The sequence below is a fragment of the Protomyctophum parallelum genome (assembly GCF_964188405.1).
Source record: "Protomyctophum parallelum genome assembly, chromosome: 2".
Lineage (NCBI taxonomy): Eukaryota > Metazoa > Chordata > Actinopteri > Myctophiformes > Myctophidae > Protomyctophum > Protomyctophum parallelum.
The window spans coordinates 3,625,823-3,643,322 of record NC_139699.1 but is presented as its reverse complement, the minus strand read 5'-3'; the positions used below and the strand labels follow the sequence as shown (position 1 = coordinate 3,643,322).

The following is a 17,500-nucleotide window of genomic DNA, read 5'->3' as shown; positions in this document are numbered from 1 at the left end:
TGCTCAGTGCGTTCGCAATTATTATTATGAAATGGAAAAGAAGAAGTAATGATTTTCAAACCTCCTCCGCTGCTTCTTCCTTCGTGGCGAAGGCTGTGTGTCCCTCTTGCCACAAGAACTCTCTGGTCCTCAGGAACGGCTGGGGATGTTTAAACTCCCAGCGCTGAGGAGAGGAGAGAGGAGACAAGGGTTAGGCTGGGGATGTTTAAACTCCCAGCGCTGAGGAGAGGAGAGAGGAGACAAGGGTTAGGCTGGGGATGTTTAAACTCCCAGCGCTGAGGAGAGGAGAGAGGAGACAAGGGTTAGGCTGGGGATGTTTAAACTCCCAGCGCTGAGGAGAGGAGAGAGGAGACAAGGGTTAGGCTGGGGATGTTTAAACTCCCAGCGCTGAGGAGAGGAGAGAGGAGACAAGGGTTAGGCTGGGGATGTTTAAACTCCCAGCGCTGAGGAGAGGAGAGAGGAGACAAGGGTTAGGCTGGGGATGTTTAAACTCCCAGCGCTGAGGAGAGGAGAGAGGAGACAAGGGTTAGGCTGGGGATGTTTAAACTCCCAGCGCTGAGGAGAGGAGACAAGTGTTTTAACCCATTCTGACCTGAGATCAGATTCATACGAGGTTTCCACTGGAGACACACTGATCTGATTAACCCATTCTGACCTGAGATCAGATTCTAAAAATGTCAGTCGTTCTTCGATTTTTCAAAAATAGCAGACCTACAAGCTCGTATCGCGCCACTCGGTGGCGCGATATGAGCTTGTAGATCTGCTATTTTTAAATAGCTAAAGCATAACATGATGCCGACACCAAAATGGGTGCCCGGTCAGAATGGGTTAATGTGTACCCATTCTTTTTATTTTATTTTTTATACTGTTTTTATTAGGCATTTTTTGTATATGACAACTTATATGACAATCTTTGACAATAATAATGAGTTATTCTGTTATAAAATGAAAGATAAAGACAGGTAATGTAAATTCCACATACAATACAGAATAAAAAAGATATATAAATGTGATAAAAACGAAAAAAACAAAAAAACAGTTAAACAACGACAAATGTGAACAGACAAACAAAACAAAGACCACAGGACAGACACTCTTGCTCTCAAAACTTTCCCAACACGTTGTTGTAAATTAACAGAATTACAGACATTTCTTTTTAAATGAGAATAAATAAAATAAAATAAAATCCTCAGTTCCTTTTTTTTCTTTACTTTTCTTTCCAATTTTCTAATATGTTATCTATTGTGTAGGAGGGGTTAGCGTGCACCTATTGAAATGGTCAATGAAGGGTTGCCATGTCTGGTAAAATCTATCTACCCATTCTTTTTGAGGGGCACTAGCCCAGCCAACGTTTGGCTTTTGAAATTACGTCACATGGCAGCCAAGTCTATGGACTTTTATTGTTTGTTTACAGCCATAAATATGCAGGCTTCTAAAAGTCAGGCGCTCCTCACTTCACACAAGTGTTATTCCGTTCAGCCAATTAAGGCCTGATGCAGATTCTGAAAATGCCCCATCTGAACATCATATGTTGCTCAGTGGTTCTCAAACTGCCCAAGGACCCCCAAAGTTATATGCATTTGGCTGTGGACCTCCCCCATCTCAAAATATTCAATTCCAGGGACTCCTAGAAGCAAAGATTTGAGTTAAAATTTTGCTTAAAAAATATATATACATATTTAAAGATTTGTCCAAAAAAATACTACAAATACTTTTCAAAGAATACTACTGTTTTTGAATAAAACACGGAACCTTTCCCGGTTTGAAATGAGTTAACCCATTCTGACCTGAGATCAGATTTAAAAAATGTCTATTACATCCTGACAGTTTCATTATTAACCCATTCTGACCTGAGATCAGATTTAAAAAATGTCAGTCGTTCTTCGATTTTTCAAAAATAGCAGACCTACAAGCTCGTAGCGCGCCACTCGGTGGCGCGCTACGAGCTTGTAGATCTGCTATTTTTCAATAGCTAAAGCATAATATGATGCCAACACCAAAATGGGTGCCCGTTCAGAATGGGTTAAACAAAGCACCCGACATGAAAGAGTGTGAACAGACACCGACCACAACGTTGCACCACTGGTTCAGTTTGATGGGCAGGTCTCTGTGGGACTGGACCCATTTGGCGTAGGCTGGGTACATCACTGAAACAAAGAGGAGGAAACATTTCATCATTTTGATATTTCACACTGATCATCCGTCTCCATGTCGGCCTTCATGTAGTATAGACTAGAGCACCGAAGTCTGACGTCACTTCCAGTAGAGGGCGTCAGTCCCCAGGTTCATGTATTTTTTTAGTTGCATTGAAATCGCCATAGGAGGATTTTTAGATTGCTTCATATAAGAACTGTGTTTGAAAAATAAACATGTCACCCCGGCCGCTTCACTCATATGGATATGAAGAATCAACTGACTGAGAGAAAACGCTAATGTTACTGCTGCTGAATTAGTTAGATTTTCGCTAGAAGCAGACTGTATCATATATGAGTGACTGACTGTTGCAAACGATACAGAGACACCTCCCTGACAATAACGCAGAGACAGCTTGTTTATTTTTGGACCACAACGCTTATAGTAGACGATATTAAGATCACCCCATGTTATTCTCCATAGAGAAATTACTTCCGCGAACCAGGGGAATCGTCGGGATGAGCGAGTTACGTCAGGACTTTAGAACCAGGGGAATCGTCGGGATGAACGAGTTACGTCAGGACTTTAGAACCAGGGGAATCGTCGGGATGAGCGAGTTACGTCAGGACTTCGGTGCTCTATACGACTACGTTTGTGAGACTGACCTGTCTCACTGGTGGGTCTTACAGCAATGGGTTCTGCCAGCTCAGTCTTCCCCGAGCGAGTCACCCATGCCACCTGAGGAGGAGGAGGAGGAGAGTTTAAAGATATTCAAGATATGAATCTAAATCAAATAAGGTAAAACGAAGATAAAATCATCGTTAACTTAAAACAGAGCCATAAATGTCAAGACGTCTAATTGCCAATTATCCCATTCTGACTGGGCACCCATTTTGGTGTCAGCATCATGTTATGCTTTATCTATTGAAAAATAGCAGATCTACAAGCTCATATCGCGCCACCGAGTGGCGCGATACGAGCTTGTAGGTCTGCCATTTTTGAAAAATCGAAGAACGACTGACATTTTTAGAATCTGATCTCAGGTCAGAATGGGTTCATCAGACCAGTGTGTGTGTCCAGTGGAAAACCTTGAATGAATCTGATCTCAGGTCAGAATGGGTTATGGACCGGATGCCACGGACGACAAGACGTGAATTCAAGGGATCCATATTTTGAAAATGCCTCTAATCTGGTGTACAGGTGATGACATCATGCACATTACATGCATAATAGAATTACAATTGCTTTCTTTTTTTTATAATGGGAGAATTGGCACTCAAAGCCTAAACTGGTGACCACCAGGTGGCGCTGAAAGAAGTCAAAATAGATCACCCAATCATATTGTCCCAAAAGAATGCTGCTAAACAAACAAGCCAAAATACGACAGGTCACCCAATATATTGTTCATTGTACCGGTTGTTGTTGTTGTTGGGGTATCTGCAAAGGCAATTTGCACATTGGAATGGAATTTGTCCTGAAATGTACCCACCCTGACTATTGTGCAGTGCTCCATTTATAATAGACCCCTTGAATCCGAGCCTGAGGTGAACATTCAATGAAAATTGCAGATTTACTGTGACAGCAAAGAGATTTTGTGTAGGAACAGACTTGGAAAAGATGATGTCGTTTCAACCCAGCCTTGCTTACCTCTGGGGCAAAGTCTGCGATGTGAGACGCTTCCTTCTCCAGGGCAGCCTGGGACACAAACATGGGGAAGTAGCAGTTCTCCACTCCCAGCTTCTTAATCTCCTTGTCGAAGAACTCTTTGATGGTCTCCCAGATGGCAAAGGACCATGGACGGAGGATGTAACAGCCACTGACGTCATAATACTCGATCATCTCTGCCTTGGTTATCACCTGGACAGACAACACAGAGAGAGGGAAGGGTGGAGGAACAGCGGGATGGTTAGAAGGCAGGCTTTAGCTGTAGTATAAACAGTGTTCCTGGTCAACAGCACCCATATACATTTTTGTATTAAGTAATATAAATTTAAAAAAGAAATGAATTGAGAGAAACGATGTGAGGAAAAATAGAGCAGGGACCTTGACGTGAATCCTAGAGCTGCAACGTAAGACTCACCTCAGTATACCAGCCTGCCAGGTTCTCCTCTTTCTTGGCTTCTATTCCCAACCTAGAGAGAGTGGGAAAGCATCTTGTGATATAGTTTTCAAAATGTGTTAATGGAAATCTATCTAGTTTTAGCGCCATTCATAGCGTTTCACTCAAGACGAACATGCAACCAACCATCTGTACACTGTAACATGCTGCTCAACTTAAACGCTACCACAAAGAGTGCAGTTTTCACAAACTACTCAATCTTAACGACAAAGTATACATGCAAATACAGGAATGCAAACTCCAATTACAGTCTTATTCACAATATACTAAATATCTGGATATTCCAGGTACCAGTCTTTTATGCCATTTATATGCGGTAACTAGAATACTTGATTTGATGCAAATTACAAGTAAGCGTAGCTAATAATGTTTGCATAAAGCATACGCGCTAGCTAGTACAAACAGTGTTTGTTAGCTTGTTAGGTGACAATACATGCTTCTCAGGAAGAAAAGAGGGGGATGGTCAGAGTATAGTGCAGAATTGACAACAATTTAACACATAATTGAGCATGTTTTACACTCAGTTAAATTGAGACATTACAAATATCATATTGCTACACGCACAGCCATTAAGGGACTTCCTTCACAGCTGTTCCCTGAACCAGCCGAGCCATGTCTCACGAAAGTTATTAATGATATTTATTTATTTTATTATGTGGCCCTGCTCTCAAGCTGAACTCCCTGCTATATGAAAACAGACATCAGGTCAGTAGCCTACTTAACGCATTGTAAGGACTCGGGTCATTCACACTTTCACTACACCACGTCTTTTGAAGAAGGCTTCCATTCAAAACCAACGAAGCCATTGACACATCTGTGAACAACTCCACCCCCGTCTGTCCATCTCACCTAGGTTCCTCATTCAAAGCAAACATGCAAACGATGCAATAAACTCGCTATGGGATGTTGCTGTAACATACTACCTTTCAATAGGCATTTTGTAGATCAAGGCGAGCGAGGGGCAGTCCCAAAAATGGAACGTATTTGTGACCGCAACGCCCATGAAAAGAACAGCGTTCAACCATTATGATTTGAGAGAGACAAAAAGAGTAAAAGAGAAAGAAAGAGAGGGGGGGGGGGGGGGGGGGGGAAGGCTGAGAGAGGGAGCTGATGCAACATCATGTCATACCGATTAATCTCAACAAGGTACAGGTGTGCTTTATATCTTGTTTTGTGATGTTCAGCCATATGTCACTGTCAGGACTATAAGATGAAATATCTTCTTCGGTATGCAAATATAAACGCGGTAAAATGTATATTATTGTGGGTTAATAATGCTGCAATACAGAATGCAATGCAGCCAATGGCATCAACACTCTACTGATCAAACCGCAGCCATCTTATTGAGTCACTAGAACTCACCAGTCCTGATGAGCGTCTGTCTGCACATGAAAAATCCATCTTCTTAAGTTTAGCTACTCATTTAAACATGGAGGAATGTTTGGTTGATGGGCGACAGTCTGTCTTCATAAAGATGAAGCCAGCAAATCAAAGAATGCATCTACTTCTCACTAACTTTTATTATTTTATATTTACACCACACAAAACACATTCAACCGTAGAGCAACACAGCGCTTCTCAAACTATAGGTCATGACCCAAAGGGGGGTCGCAGGAAGGTGCCGTTGGTGTCGCGCATTGGCAACAAAAAAGAAAAGAAAAAAAGAAAAACGGCAACCAAAGGATGGCCACTTCAGTACACGGCCTCCAACACCCACGGAGAACAAGTAGATTGGGATCACAAACTCAAGACACAGCTGACACACAACAAGTCCTAATGCAGACGGAGAGGGCTTCTATCATTCCCTGTAGCTCTAGAAGATGTGCAAACGCAAACAAATATTCAGCTGCCTTTTTTTTGGCTCTAATGGCCTTAGAACAAAGATGACATCACTGCAGAGAAGCAACAGAAAGAGCTTTTATTTTCCACTACAGACATCTGAGGTTCCAAACATCCTCAGCAGTGAAAATACTTCCGTAAAATCTATCCAACAACCTTGGTTAGCCTGAACACCATTTTATTGTTACTCTTAATTGAGATCATAGGATGATAAAAACCTAAATGACCACCAGCCAAATGCTGTAAATAAAATAAATGAATTACATTTCAAATTCCTGTTGGTTTTTTAGTGTTGTTGAGCATGTAAAACCGCACTGTAATCTTTCTCAAAATTTCAATTGCGAATACAATTTGGAAGCCACTTGCCACTATAAAAGGCTTTTTGGTTTGTACAGTCCTTCATAACAACATTTGACTCGACACTGGCGTGTGGACACTTAAGATCAAAAGTGTCACTAAATAAAAATAAATTATTTTCAACTGAAAAGCATGTTCTATTGCGACGTGCTTTTATGTTATTTTTGTTAACCCATTCTGACCGGGCACCCATTTTGGTGTTAGCATCATGTTATGCTTTAGCCATTTAAAAATAGCAGATCTAAAAGCTCATATCGCGCCACCGAGTGGCGCGATACGAGCTTGTAGGTCTGCTATTTTTGAAAAATCGAAGAGCGACTGACATTTTTAGAATCTGATCTCAGGTCAGAATGGGTTCATCAGACCAGTGTGTGTCCGGCGGAAACCTCGTATGAATCTGATCTCAGGTCAGAATGGATCCTAGGGTTAATTGCTTATTTGCCTCTCTGGTCCTCTCACCGTGTCTGCTTCTTGGACCCCTGGCCTTCCCCTCCGGCTCCTCCTCCAGCACCTCCTGAAGAGTCCTTGCCTTGGCCGCCCTTCTCTCCCTTGGCCTTCTTCCCTCCTCCGCCTCCTCCCTGCTTCTCGGACTTGTTCTCTCTCTCCTTGCGGTTCTTGTCCTCCCCGCCGGTGGCCCCTGCAGCAGCCACAGGCTTGTAGTCCTCTCCGCTCAAGCTCCTGTACTGGTTCTTCAAGGCCAGCAGGGACTTCACAGCCTCATCCACCTGATCCTGGAACGGGAAGCACAGGATGTCATCCATTAATAGATGACGAAGTTTGTGCGTTATGTCCATTTCAGTTTCAGCTTCACCCAGCTGATGGATGCTCAGATGGGGAAGAAGTTGGGGGTTGTCCAAGTATATTTATCAGGGACACGTCAACACATTGTAGACTAGGCTGCGAGGCTGTTCACTGGCCCTGAACGAGAATGGTAATAATAATTAATGCTGTCGGCCCGGGCCGGACTGTAATAGCGAGTATTTTCTAGACTGGAGAACAGTTTTTTTTTTTTTTTAAGATATTTTTTTGCGGCTTACGCCTTTTATTGATTTTTTGAAGGGACAGACAGTAGGCTGACAGGAAACGGGAGAGAGATGGGGGGATGACATGCAGTAAAGGCCGTGTCGGGTTCGGGAGTCGAACCCGCGGCACACTGCGACTGGATTACCAGTCCGGTGCCCAGACCGTTACGCCACGGCCTGGGCCGACTGGAGAACAGTTTTACCAACCGATTTTAAATTCACCCAACATGTGTCGCAGACAAGCCGAGGGAGTGCAGTGGCAGAAGTCTGTTGGAATGTCGGTTGTCCAGAACCGCCAGAAAAGGCTCTGCCCATGGCCCAAATGAGCAAACTGATTACCTGCCATTTGATGACTTAGTCAAGTCTACTTTCCAGTCAGTCAGTTGACAGTTAGCACCCGTCCATACATTCGGCACAGACCTTTACTTACCACTGATTTCCCCCCCCGATATGCCTATATATGGGGGCATGCCCCGGGTATTGCGTAAGAGGAAGGGGCATGCATTCTCTATTAGCATCGTTCCCCAGTAGTAGCATAAAACAAACACCCCGGCCACCTACCTTTGGGGCTTTGTCAGATTTGAGCTTCCTCACTAGCTCCCCCTGTTGAGACACCTGAGAATACAGCTCCTGGACTTGAGGGGAGGAGCCTGAATTGGTAGGAGCAGGGCTCGACTTAACGAGTGGTGCTGCTGCTGGAGCTTGTAGTCCAGGTTTGTAGTCCTGTCCAGTCAGTTGCTTGCACTCAACCTTCAGAGCCAATAACTTCTTAACTGCTGCATCTACCTGATCCTGAAGATATTCAGCAAGATGGCAAAAGCTTCAACATCAAAAATACACAAACTATTAAATCAACAATACTGGCCGTAAAAAACCGCAAAAGTATATTGCGAAGAAGATTGCTCGGCAGCATTCTATAATTTGTAGTAGTTGGGTCTCACCTTGGGGGCTTTGTCAGCCTTCAGTTGTCTGACCACCTCTCCTTGCTGCGATACCTGTTGATAGATCCCAGAGCCTTCAGTAGCAGGGGCAGGGGCAGGGGCTGAGGCAGGGGCTGAGGCAGGGGCAGGGGCGGCTCCAGGCTTATATTCCTGGCCAGTGGCCTGCTTGTACTGTGCTTTCAGAGCTATTAGCTGTTTCACGGCTGCATCAACCTGCTCCTAGAAGAGAGAAGGGTGAGAGAGTGGGTGAATTAACACAAACACACACACACACACCTGTACAGATGAAAGAGCTGCATGCTCTGAATGCTACTGAAGACGTACAGGCAGCCCGCCAGCAACTGCCACAAGTCAGTCACACACACACACACAGTCACACACACACACACACACACACACACACACACACACACAAGAAATGATTTGCCCACCTCTACACCAGGCATTGAAAATGTCTTTATGTATGCACATTTAAAATCAAGTCTCTTTTCCAAAATGTCTGACAAATTTAAAAATCCCTTGTTTTTAAATGTGTCAGATCTGCCGGGTAACATTCCAATTGTTTTTCCTCAACCGTTTCTTATAATCGGTTTATTCTTCTGATGCTGTCTATTGTTTAGATAGATGTACAGTAATGTATGTGGGTGTATTGACAAATGTCCCATGCAGTATTGAATTGAACTGAGCAGTTTCAGTAGAAAATTGCAATGCCATGTTTACATAATAGTATTAATATGTGAATATTATTGAGTGCAATTATATATAGATATGACTTCACACTTGTCAGCGGCCATTTGTCAGGAAAAGCACAGCAATACATTTTAAATTCTTTGTGAGAATCACCCAACAGTAGTATTGTAATATGTTAGAAAATACCTTTGGGGCTTTCTCTGACTTCATCTTCCGCACAACCTCTCCCTGTTCAGCTACCTGCTCATGCAGGCCTGCTGAGGAGGAGGAGGAGGAGGGGGGGGTGGTGGCAGTGGAGGTGGGAGGAGGAGGAGGAGGAGGGCTGGAGGCAGGTGGGGCGACCCCAGGTTTATACTCCTGCCCCGTCAACTGTTTGAACTCTGCTTTGGCAGCCAGGAGCTGCTTCACTGCTGCGTCAATTTGCTCCTGAAACAACATATCCATTATATTGTCAACTGTATTATTCATGTAAGGAAAATCCTCAGGGTTAATTTAACTAATGATTTTTAGCCTTGTGAAAACCCAGTGCCTTGGAATTGTTTAACCCATTTTGGGTGGGAACCCCTTTTTGGTGTAAGCATTGTGTTATGCTTTAGCTATTGAAAAATAGCAGATCTACAAGCTCGTAGCGCGCCACCGAGTGGCGCGCTACGAGCTTGTAGGTCTGCTATTTTTGAAAAATCTAAGAACGACTGACATAGAAAGATAGCTTTTTCAGAAAACTGTCAGGATTTAGAAGACCGGTCAAAATGGGTTAAAATCACATGAACTTGACTAGGTTGAAGCGGTGGAGAAAGCAGCAGCGTACCTTGGGAGCCTTCTCGGCCTTCAGTCTCCTGACCACTTCGCCGTGCTGGGCCACACGGGCGTAAGGACACGCCACAGACTCCAGGGAGGCGGCGGGCGGGGCTGCTTTAGCACTGCAGGGCGCTGCAGGTGGAGCCATGCCTGGTTTAGCACTGGGCGCTGCAGGTGGAGCCATGCCTGGCTTGTAGTCCATACCAGTTTGCTGCTTGAACTGAGCCTGCAGGTTTACAATGTAGGCCTTCCATCAGTCTAACAGTAGCCAAAAATAAATAATCTGTACATGTGAAACTATACACACTGTAGGGTGGCAGGTCAACAATGGCCTGGTATCGGTCTAGTTAACATGCTATCTAAATGACATATTAGCCTTTTCATAAGCCTGCAAGGTCGATTCGTAGAACACACAAATTACAAGCAAGTTTAAAGATGACACGAAATGATACATTCATTTAATTTCCATATTTTGAGTGACACACTGTACGGTAACTATTTTCTAAGAACAGTTTTTCACTGCTCATCAACGGCTTTATATTTTGCTGCTGTATCCCAGATTCACTGCTCAGTTGACTTAAATCTAGTATAGGCTTTTCTGCCGCTAATGTAAAATTAAACTCCTCAGCGTTTATTCATTCGTGACTGAGTGTACACATTAGGGCATTAACGAGTTGAGATTTTTCCAAGTCGACCTGTAGGGCAGTAAAGTCGAAGTTGAGTCGATGCTGGTACACAGACCAGAAAAGAGAACACAACAGGAGAGGGGGCATTCATTGGCACACAGCGCAGTGCAGCGCAGCACAGCGGCCCGAGAACACAATACAAAAAATATAACATTAACACTAGTGGCAGTACAGCAGCCCGACCTTCAGAACACATAGGTGTATATTAACATCACAGCAGCAAGCAGCAGTTTGGCACATCTGCTATTACCTTCCACATTCACCACGTGAACCTTCTCCTCCTCCTCCTCAACAACTCCATTATGTTCTCATGTTAGTTTGTTACCGTACTTATTTTCTGAGCCATGCAAATAAACAACCCGCACTGACTGACCGGAGACGGAGAGATTCATGCGTCCCGCGCGTAAAGCTAACCCAGAAACAGGACAGTCATTGCGTCAGCACGGATGTAGCCTCGGAAAACCCAGACGTTTTATTTCTAGCACGGAGGTGGGGGGGAAATAGTTTAGGGATGACGTTTGCACGCTTCTATCTGTTACTTCTCTGATGCAGCAACATGCAGTTTAATTAATTCTGAATGCATACCGCACCGCTCCGGTGCGGTATGCAAAGGGAAAGAATGACTTCTGTCCGTCCGTGTAGGATTACTGTAGGATTGAATAATCAATCCTACAGTTAGAATTTTGTACACACGCACACATAGCAAAACATATAATATGGGGAAATCTAATTATTATTATTATAATTACTTACTCCTAATTTGAATCGACTTGTGTTAATGAAATCGATGCATACATTTTTGTAATGAATGCCCTAGTACACATGTAACGTAATGGATAACATTTTGGGTTACATGTCTTTCTCTGCCACATGATGGCAGCAAAGGGTAGGTAAGCCTTGCCAAGGCTTTTTGGCAAAATATGGGCCAGCATCCGGGCCAGTGTTTAAAGTTGATTTTCAGCAAAATCATTTCATATTTGATATAAAGCTTTATTTAAAGCTTTACACGGAGGGCGGCGGTGGCTCAGGGGTAGAGTGCCTGGATGGTAACCGTAAGGTTGCCAGTTCGAACCCGGGCTCCCCCAGAGTTACTGTCGAAGTGTCCTTGAGCAAGACACTGAACCCCTAATTGCTCCCGATGTGCTAGTTGGTGCCTTGCATGGTTTCCGCTGCCATCGGTGTATGAATGTGTGTATGAATGGGTGAATGTAATGCACAATCTCTGTAAAGCGCCTTGGATAAAGGCGCTATATAAATGCACCATTTACCATTTACGAGAATTCTCGTGGTTGGCATACAAGTAAGTGGAAAGTACAAGAAGTCTCGTAGTTGGAATAGAAAGAATGAATGAACAGAGTTCAATTAATGTCTTTTTAAGGACTTGACTGTGTAGTGCAGTGGGTCCTTTTTAAGGACTTGACTGTGTAGTGCAGTGGGTCCTTTTTAAGGACTTGACTGTGTAGTGCAGTGGGTCCTTTTTAAGGACTAGACTGTGTAGTGCAGTGGGTCCTTTTTAAGGACTTGACTGTGTAGTGCAGTGGGTCCTTTTTAAGGACTTGACTGTGTAGTGCAGTGGGTCCTTTTTAAGGACTTGACTGTGTAGTGCAGTGGGTCCTTTTTAAGGACTTGACTGTGTAGTGCAGTGGGTCCTTTTTAAGGACTAGACTGTGTAGTGCAGTGGGTCAAAACCATTTAGCCTGTGACCCAAAAGAGAAATGTGATGTCTCCGCGGGATGTCTCCGCAGGACCCAAACAAGCTACTTAAACATTTGTTTTCTAATTTATGGTATTTGTTGAATTTCTTCATAAAATGATTGACAAAAAAAAACAAAACTTTGAATTAGTTTGTGAATAAAAGTGAATAAAAGTACCTTTAGGCTAAGCAGCAGCTGAACGGCCTTATCAACCTCTTCCTTGGGAGCCTTGGCGACCTTCAGTTGGCGCACGGCCTCACCCTGAGCCACGATGCTGGAGAACCCCTGATCACCTGCTGGGGGCGCTGCTGGGCCGCAGGCTGGGGGCGCTGCTGGGGCGCAGGCTGGAGACTTGGCAGGGGCAGCGGGCTAAAGAGCGGAGTAGAGGACATTTTACACCAGGATCAAAGGACAAAGGTGTGTGTGTCCTAGTTAAAGAGCGGAGTAGAGGACATTTTACACCAGGATCAAAGGACAAAGGTGTGTGTGTCCTAGTTAAAGAGCGGAGTAGAGGACATTTTACACCAGGATCAAAAGGACAAAGGTGTGTGTGTCCTAGTTAAAGAGCGGAGTAGAGGACATTTTACACCAGGATCAAAGGACAAAGGTGTGTGTGTCCTAGTTAAAGAGCGGAGTAGAGGACATTTTACACCAGGATCAAAGGACAAAGGTGTGTGTGTCCTAGTTAAAGAGCGGAGTAGAGGACATTTTACACCAGGATCAAAGGACAAAGGTGTGTGTGTCCTAGTTAAAGAGCGGAGTAGAGGACATTTTACACCAGGATCAAAGGACAAAGGTGTGTGTGTACTAGTTAGAGCCATTGATATTGAAAAAAATCACACCTGTGTGAACCGAGTGGTGCAACTCCCCTCTCTCCCCCCCCTTCTCTCTCTCTCTCTCTCTCTCTCTCTCTCTATTATGGATATCAATCCGCGTCGCGGAGAACTATTTTTTCATTATTATTTTATACTTTCCTTCTTTAGCATACCTCCAAGACCGGATTGCGCATGCGAGCTTCCGTCCACGGGGGTCGGCCTTTCCTTCTTTAGCGTACCTAGACCGGATCGCGCATGCGAGCTGCCGTCCACCTCCCATTATACAGGCAGACTAAAAGCTTCAATAACTCCTAATCTACGGATCTCTCCGTGGTTTGGTCAATTAGCGCAATGTTCGGAGGTCTTTGCTGATTATCCGGTGGTCTAGATGGAAACATTGGTGCTTTCTAGAGCAAGGATGTCTATATTTTAGCTCGCTAGCATTGACGCTATTTATTTAGCACAAGATGTGAGGCGCGCATTGTACACACATGCGCGGATATTGCTGGCCATTGCTGGTTTCACGCATGCGCACACCACTCGTGCTCATGATACAAGATACATGCAGACATTCCTGGTTATAGGAGTGGTTGCACCACTCAAAAATAGATCGATAGGCCTCATTGGCCGCTGCAGTTGGTTGGAGCGATGCGTCTCGCACCGAGGGTGGAAGTGCGCCCAGAGTCATATGGACATGAGTGTCACGTGACTCTGACTCTTCCTGTCATTACGATCCTTGGCACCAACGCAGAAGCCCTCATTTGACGAGCATTCACCCCAGAGCCAGGAGAGGCGTCTGTCTACCTTTCTATGTCTACGGTTAGAGCATTGTGAACCTCGATGTTAACTCAGTTACACTGTTGATTTTGACCGACATTTTCTATTTAGTTTTAGTCATAGCCTTTTGACTAAAATCTCATTTAGTCACATTTTAGTCATCTGAAATCTTAATGTTCTTGTTTTAGTATAGTTATAGTCTGCCTGAAACCAAGGAGGAGAAGAAAGAGGAGTGGCGCATGCGCGTTACGTGAGAAGTCAGGTTCAGGAAATATGCAGATTTGGTTCTACACACGGAGGCTCAAGGTTTGCGTCTTCACATTTCTTCACTCTGGGACCCGGTTTGAAAATAAATAAATAGCGTATGCCGTCTCAACACGCCAGCTTCGTGTGGATGATTAAAATAAAATTGTGGATTCACCTAAAAATGTCTCTGTCTGGAAGGCACCTAGAAGTTGAAGATTAGGACCATTATGAGGTGTGATCTCATTCAGTGAGAGTTAAAATGACATCCAGTATCTCGTCTTACAGTGTTTTTGGTTGCCTGGGTCTTGCTCTTGTCCTTGGAGCCGGCCGTGGGCATGTCTTTAGTGTGTCCGTCTGGGATGAAAAGCAGCACACATGGGCTCTCCTTACAGCTGTTAGGGCTGCGCACACACGTGTGCGCACACGCACACGCACACGCACACGCACACACGCACACACACACACACACACACACACACACACACACACACACACACACACACACACACACACACACACACACACACACACACACATGTACGTTAGAGGGGATCAAGCACCACCCAGTGGTTACCTGGCCACACTAGAAATACATTTAACCCATTCTGACCGGGCACCCATTTTGGTGTCGGCATCATGTTATGCTTTAACTATTGAAAAATAGCAGATCTACAAGCTCATATCGCGCCACCGAGTGGCGCGATACGAGCTTGTAGGTCTGCTATTTTTTTTTTAATCGAAGAACGACTGTAATTTTTAGAATCTGATCTCAGGTCAGAATGGGTTCATCAGACCAGTGTGTGTCCGGTGGAAACCTCGTATGAATCTGATCTCAGGTCAGAATGGGTTAAATGTGTGAAAGGTGGTTCACATGAATGAGGCAAAGCTAAAAGGAGACAGTCAAAGTGTTGACATTATTGTGCTGAAAAATATACATAAGGGATTATTACAATAAAAACACTAACACCGGAGCCCTTCACACAGACACATTGTTGGAGGATTTCCAGATTACAACGTCCCAAAACGTATTTACAAAAGGCATTTAAAATGTACTGACAATTCCATGTCCTTCATGACCACAAGAACCATCTACGGTCTGTCGACATGCCTATGAGAGTGTCAACTCTAACGCACTGTCAGGCTGCATTAGAGCCTTAACCACTAGGCTGCTACGTTACGTAACTCACTGTCAGGCTGCATTAGAGCCTTAACCACTAGGCTGCTACGTTACGTAACTCACTGTCAGGCTGCATTAGAGCCTTAACCACTAGGCTGCTACGTTACGTAACTCACCGTCAGGCTGCATTAGAGCCTTAACCACTAGGCTGCTACGTTACGTAACTCACTGTCAGGCTGCATTAGAGCCTTAACCACTAGGCTGCTACGTTACGTAACTCACTGTCAGGCTGCATTAGAGCCTTAACCACTAGGCTGCTAGGTTACGTAACTCACTGTCAGGCTGCATTAGAGCCTTAACCACTAGGCTGCTACGTTACGTAACTCACTGTCAGGCTGCATTAGAGCCTTAACCACTAGGCTGCTACGTTACGTAAATCACTGTCAGGCTGCATTAGAGCCTTAACCACTAGGCTGCTACGTTACGTAACTCACCGTCAGGCTGCATTAGAGCCTTAACCACTAGGCTGCTACGTTACGTAACTCACTGTCAGGCTGCATTAGAGCCTTAACCACTAGGCTGCTAGGTTACGTAACTCACTGTCAGGCTGCATTAGAGCCTTAACCACTAGGCTGCTACGTTACGTAACTCACTGTCAGGCTGCATTAGAGCCTTAACCACTAGGCTGCTAGGTTACGTAACTCACTGTCAGGCTGCATTAGAGCCTTAACCACTAGGCTGCTACGTTACGTAACTCACTGTCAGGCTGCATTAGAGCCTTAACCACTAGGCTGCTACGTTACGTAACTCACCGTCAGGCTGCATTAGAGCCTTAACCACTAGGCTGCTACGTTACGTAACTCACTGTCAGGCTGCATTAGAGCCTTAACCACTAGGCTGCTACGTTACGTAACTCACTGTCAGGCTGCATTAGAGCCTTAACCACTAGGCTGCTACGTTACGTAACTCACTGTCAGGCTGCATTAGAGCCTTAACCACTAGGCTGCTACGTTACGTAACTCACTGTCAGGCTGCATTGGAGCCTTAACCACTAGGCTGCTAGGTTACGTAACTCACTGTCAGGCTGCATTAGAGCCTTAACCACTAGGCTGCTACGTTACGTAACTCACTGTCAGGCTGCATTAGAGCCTTAACCACTAGGCTGCTACATTACGTAACTCACCGTCAGGCTGCATTAGAGCCTTAACCACTAGGCTGCTACGTTACGTAACTCACTGTCAGGCTGCATTAGAGCCTTAACCACTAGGCTGCTAGGTTACGTAACTCACTGTCAGGCTGCATTAGAGCCTTAACCACTAGGCTGCTACGTTACGTAACTCACTGTCAGGCTGCATTAGAGCCTTAACCACTAGGCTGCTACGTTACGTAACTCACTGTCAGGCTGCATTAGAGCCTTAACCACTAGGCTGCTACGTTACGTAACTCACTGTCAGGCTGCATTAGAGCCTTAACCACTAGGCTGCTACGTTACGTAACTCACTGTCAGGCTGCATTAGAGCCTTAACCACTAGGCTGCTACGTTACACTGTCAGGCTGCATTAGAGCCTTAACCACTAGGCTGCTACGTTACGTAACTCACTGTCAGGCTGCATTAGAGCCTTAACCACTAGGCTGCTATGTTACGTAACTCACCGTCAGGCTGCATTAGAGCCTTAACCACTAGGCTGCTACGTTACGTAACGCACCGTCAGGCTGCATTAGAGCCTTAACCACTAGGCTGCTAGGTTACGTAACTCACTGTCAGGCTGCATTAGAGCCTTAACCACTAGGCTGCTACGTTACGTAACGCACCGTCAGGCTGCATTAGAGCCTTAACCACTAGGCTGCTAGGTTACGTAACTCACTGTCAGGCTGCATTAGAGCCTTAACCACTAGGCTGCTAGGTTACGTAACTCACTGTCAGGCTGCATTAGAGCCTTAACCACTAGGCTGCTAGGTTACGTAACTCACTGTCAGGCTGCATTAGAGCCTTAACCACTAGGCTGCTACGTTACGTAACTCACTGTCAGGCTGCATTAGAGCCTTAACCACTAGGCTGCTACGTTACGTAACTCACTGTCAGGCTGCATTAGAGCCTTAACCACTAGGCTGCTACGTTACGTAACTCACTGTCAGGCTGCATTAGAGCCTTAACCACTAGGCTGCTACGTTACGTAACTCACTGTCAGGCTGCATTAGAGCCTTAACCACTAGGCTGCTAGGTTACGTAACTCACTGTCAGGCTGCATTAGAGCCTTAACCACTA

The 17,500-nt window shown here is 44.9% G+C and overlaps 1 protein-coding gene across 1 annotated transcript in view; it reads right to left on the bottom strand.

Annotated features, from left to right (window-relative positions):
* eprs1 (glutamyl-prolyl-tRNA synthetase 1) overlaps nucleotides 1–17,500 on the bottom strand; it is a 57,917-nt gene that overhangs the window by 11,723 nt on the left and 28,694 nt on the right. Inside the window, exons 17-28 of the mRNA XM_083759556.1 lie at nucleotides 14,401–14,518; nucleotides 12,457–12,648; nucleotides 9,910–10,125; nucleotides 9,288–9,527; nucleotides 8,412–8,630; nucleotides 8,032–8,262; nucleotides 6,908–7,179; nucleotides 4,214–4,265; nucleotides 3,781–3,990; nucleotides 2,799–2,871; nucleotides 2,068–2,147; nucleotides 62–163 (exon numbers count right to left, since the gene is read on the bottom strand). Coding sequence (XP_083615682.1) covers nucleotides 62–163; nucleotides 2,068–2,147; nucleotides 2,799–2,871; nucleotides 3,781–3,990; nucleotides 4,214–4,265; nucleotides 6,908–7,179; nucleotides 8,032–8,262; nucleotides 8,412–8,630; nucleotides 9,288–9,527; nucleotides 9,910–10,125; nucleotides 12,457–12,648; nucleotides 14,401–14,518 — 2,005 coding nt within the window. The remainder of the gene's footprint in view (nucleotides 1–61; nucleotides 164–2,067; nucleotides 2,148–2,798; nucleotides 2,872–3,780; nucleotides 3,991–4,213; nucleotides 4,266–6,907; nucleotides 7,180–8,031; nucleotides 8,263–8,411; nucleotides 8,631–9,287; nucleotides 9,528–9,909; nucleotides 10,126–12,456; nucleotides 12,649–14,400; nucleotides 14,519–17,500) is intronic.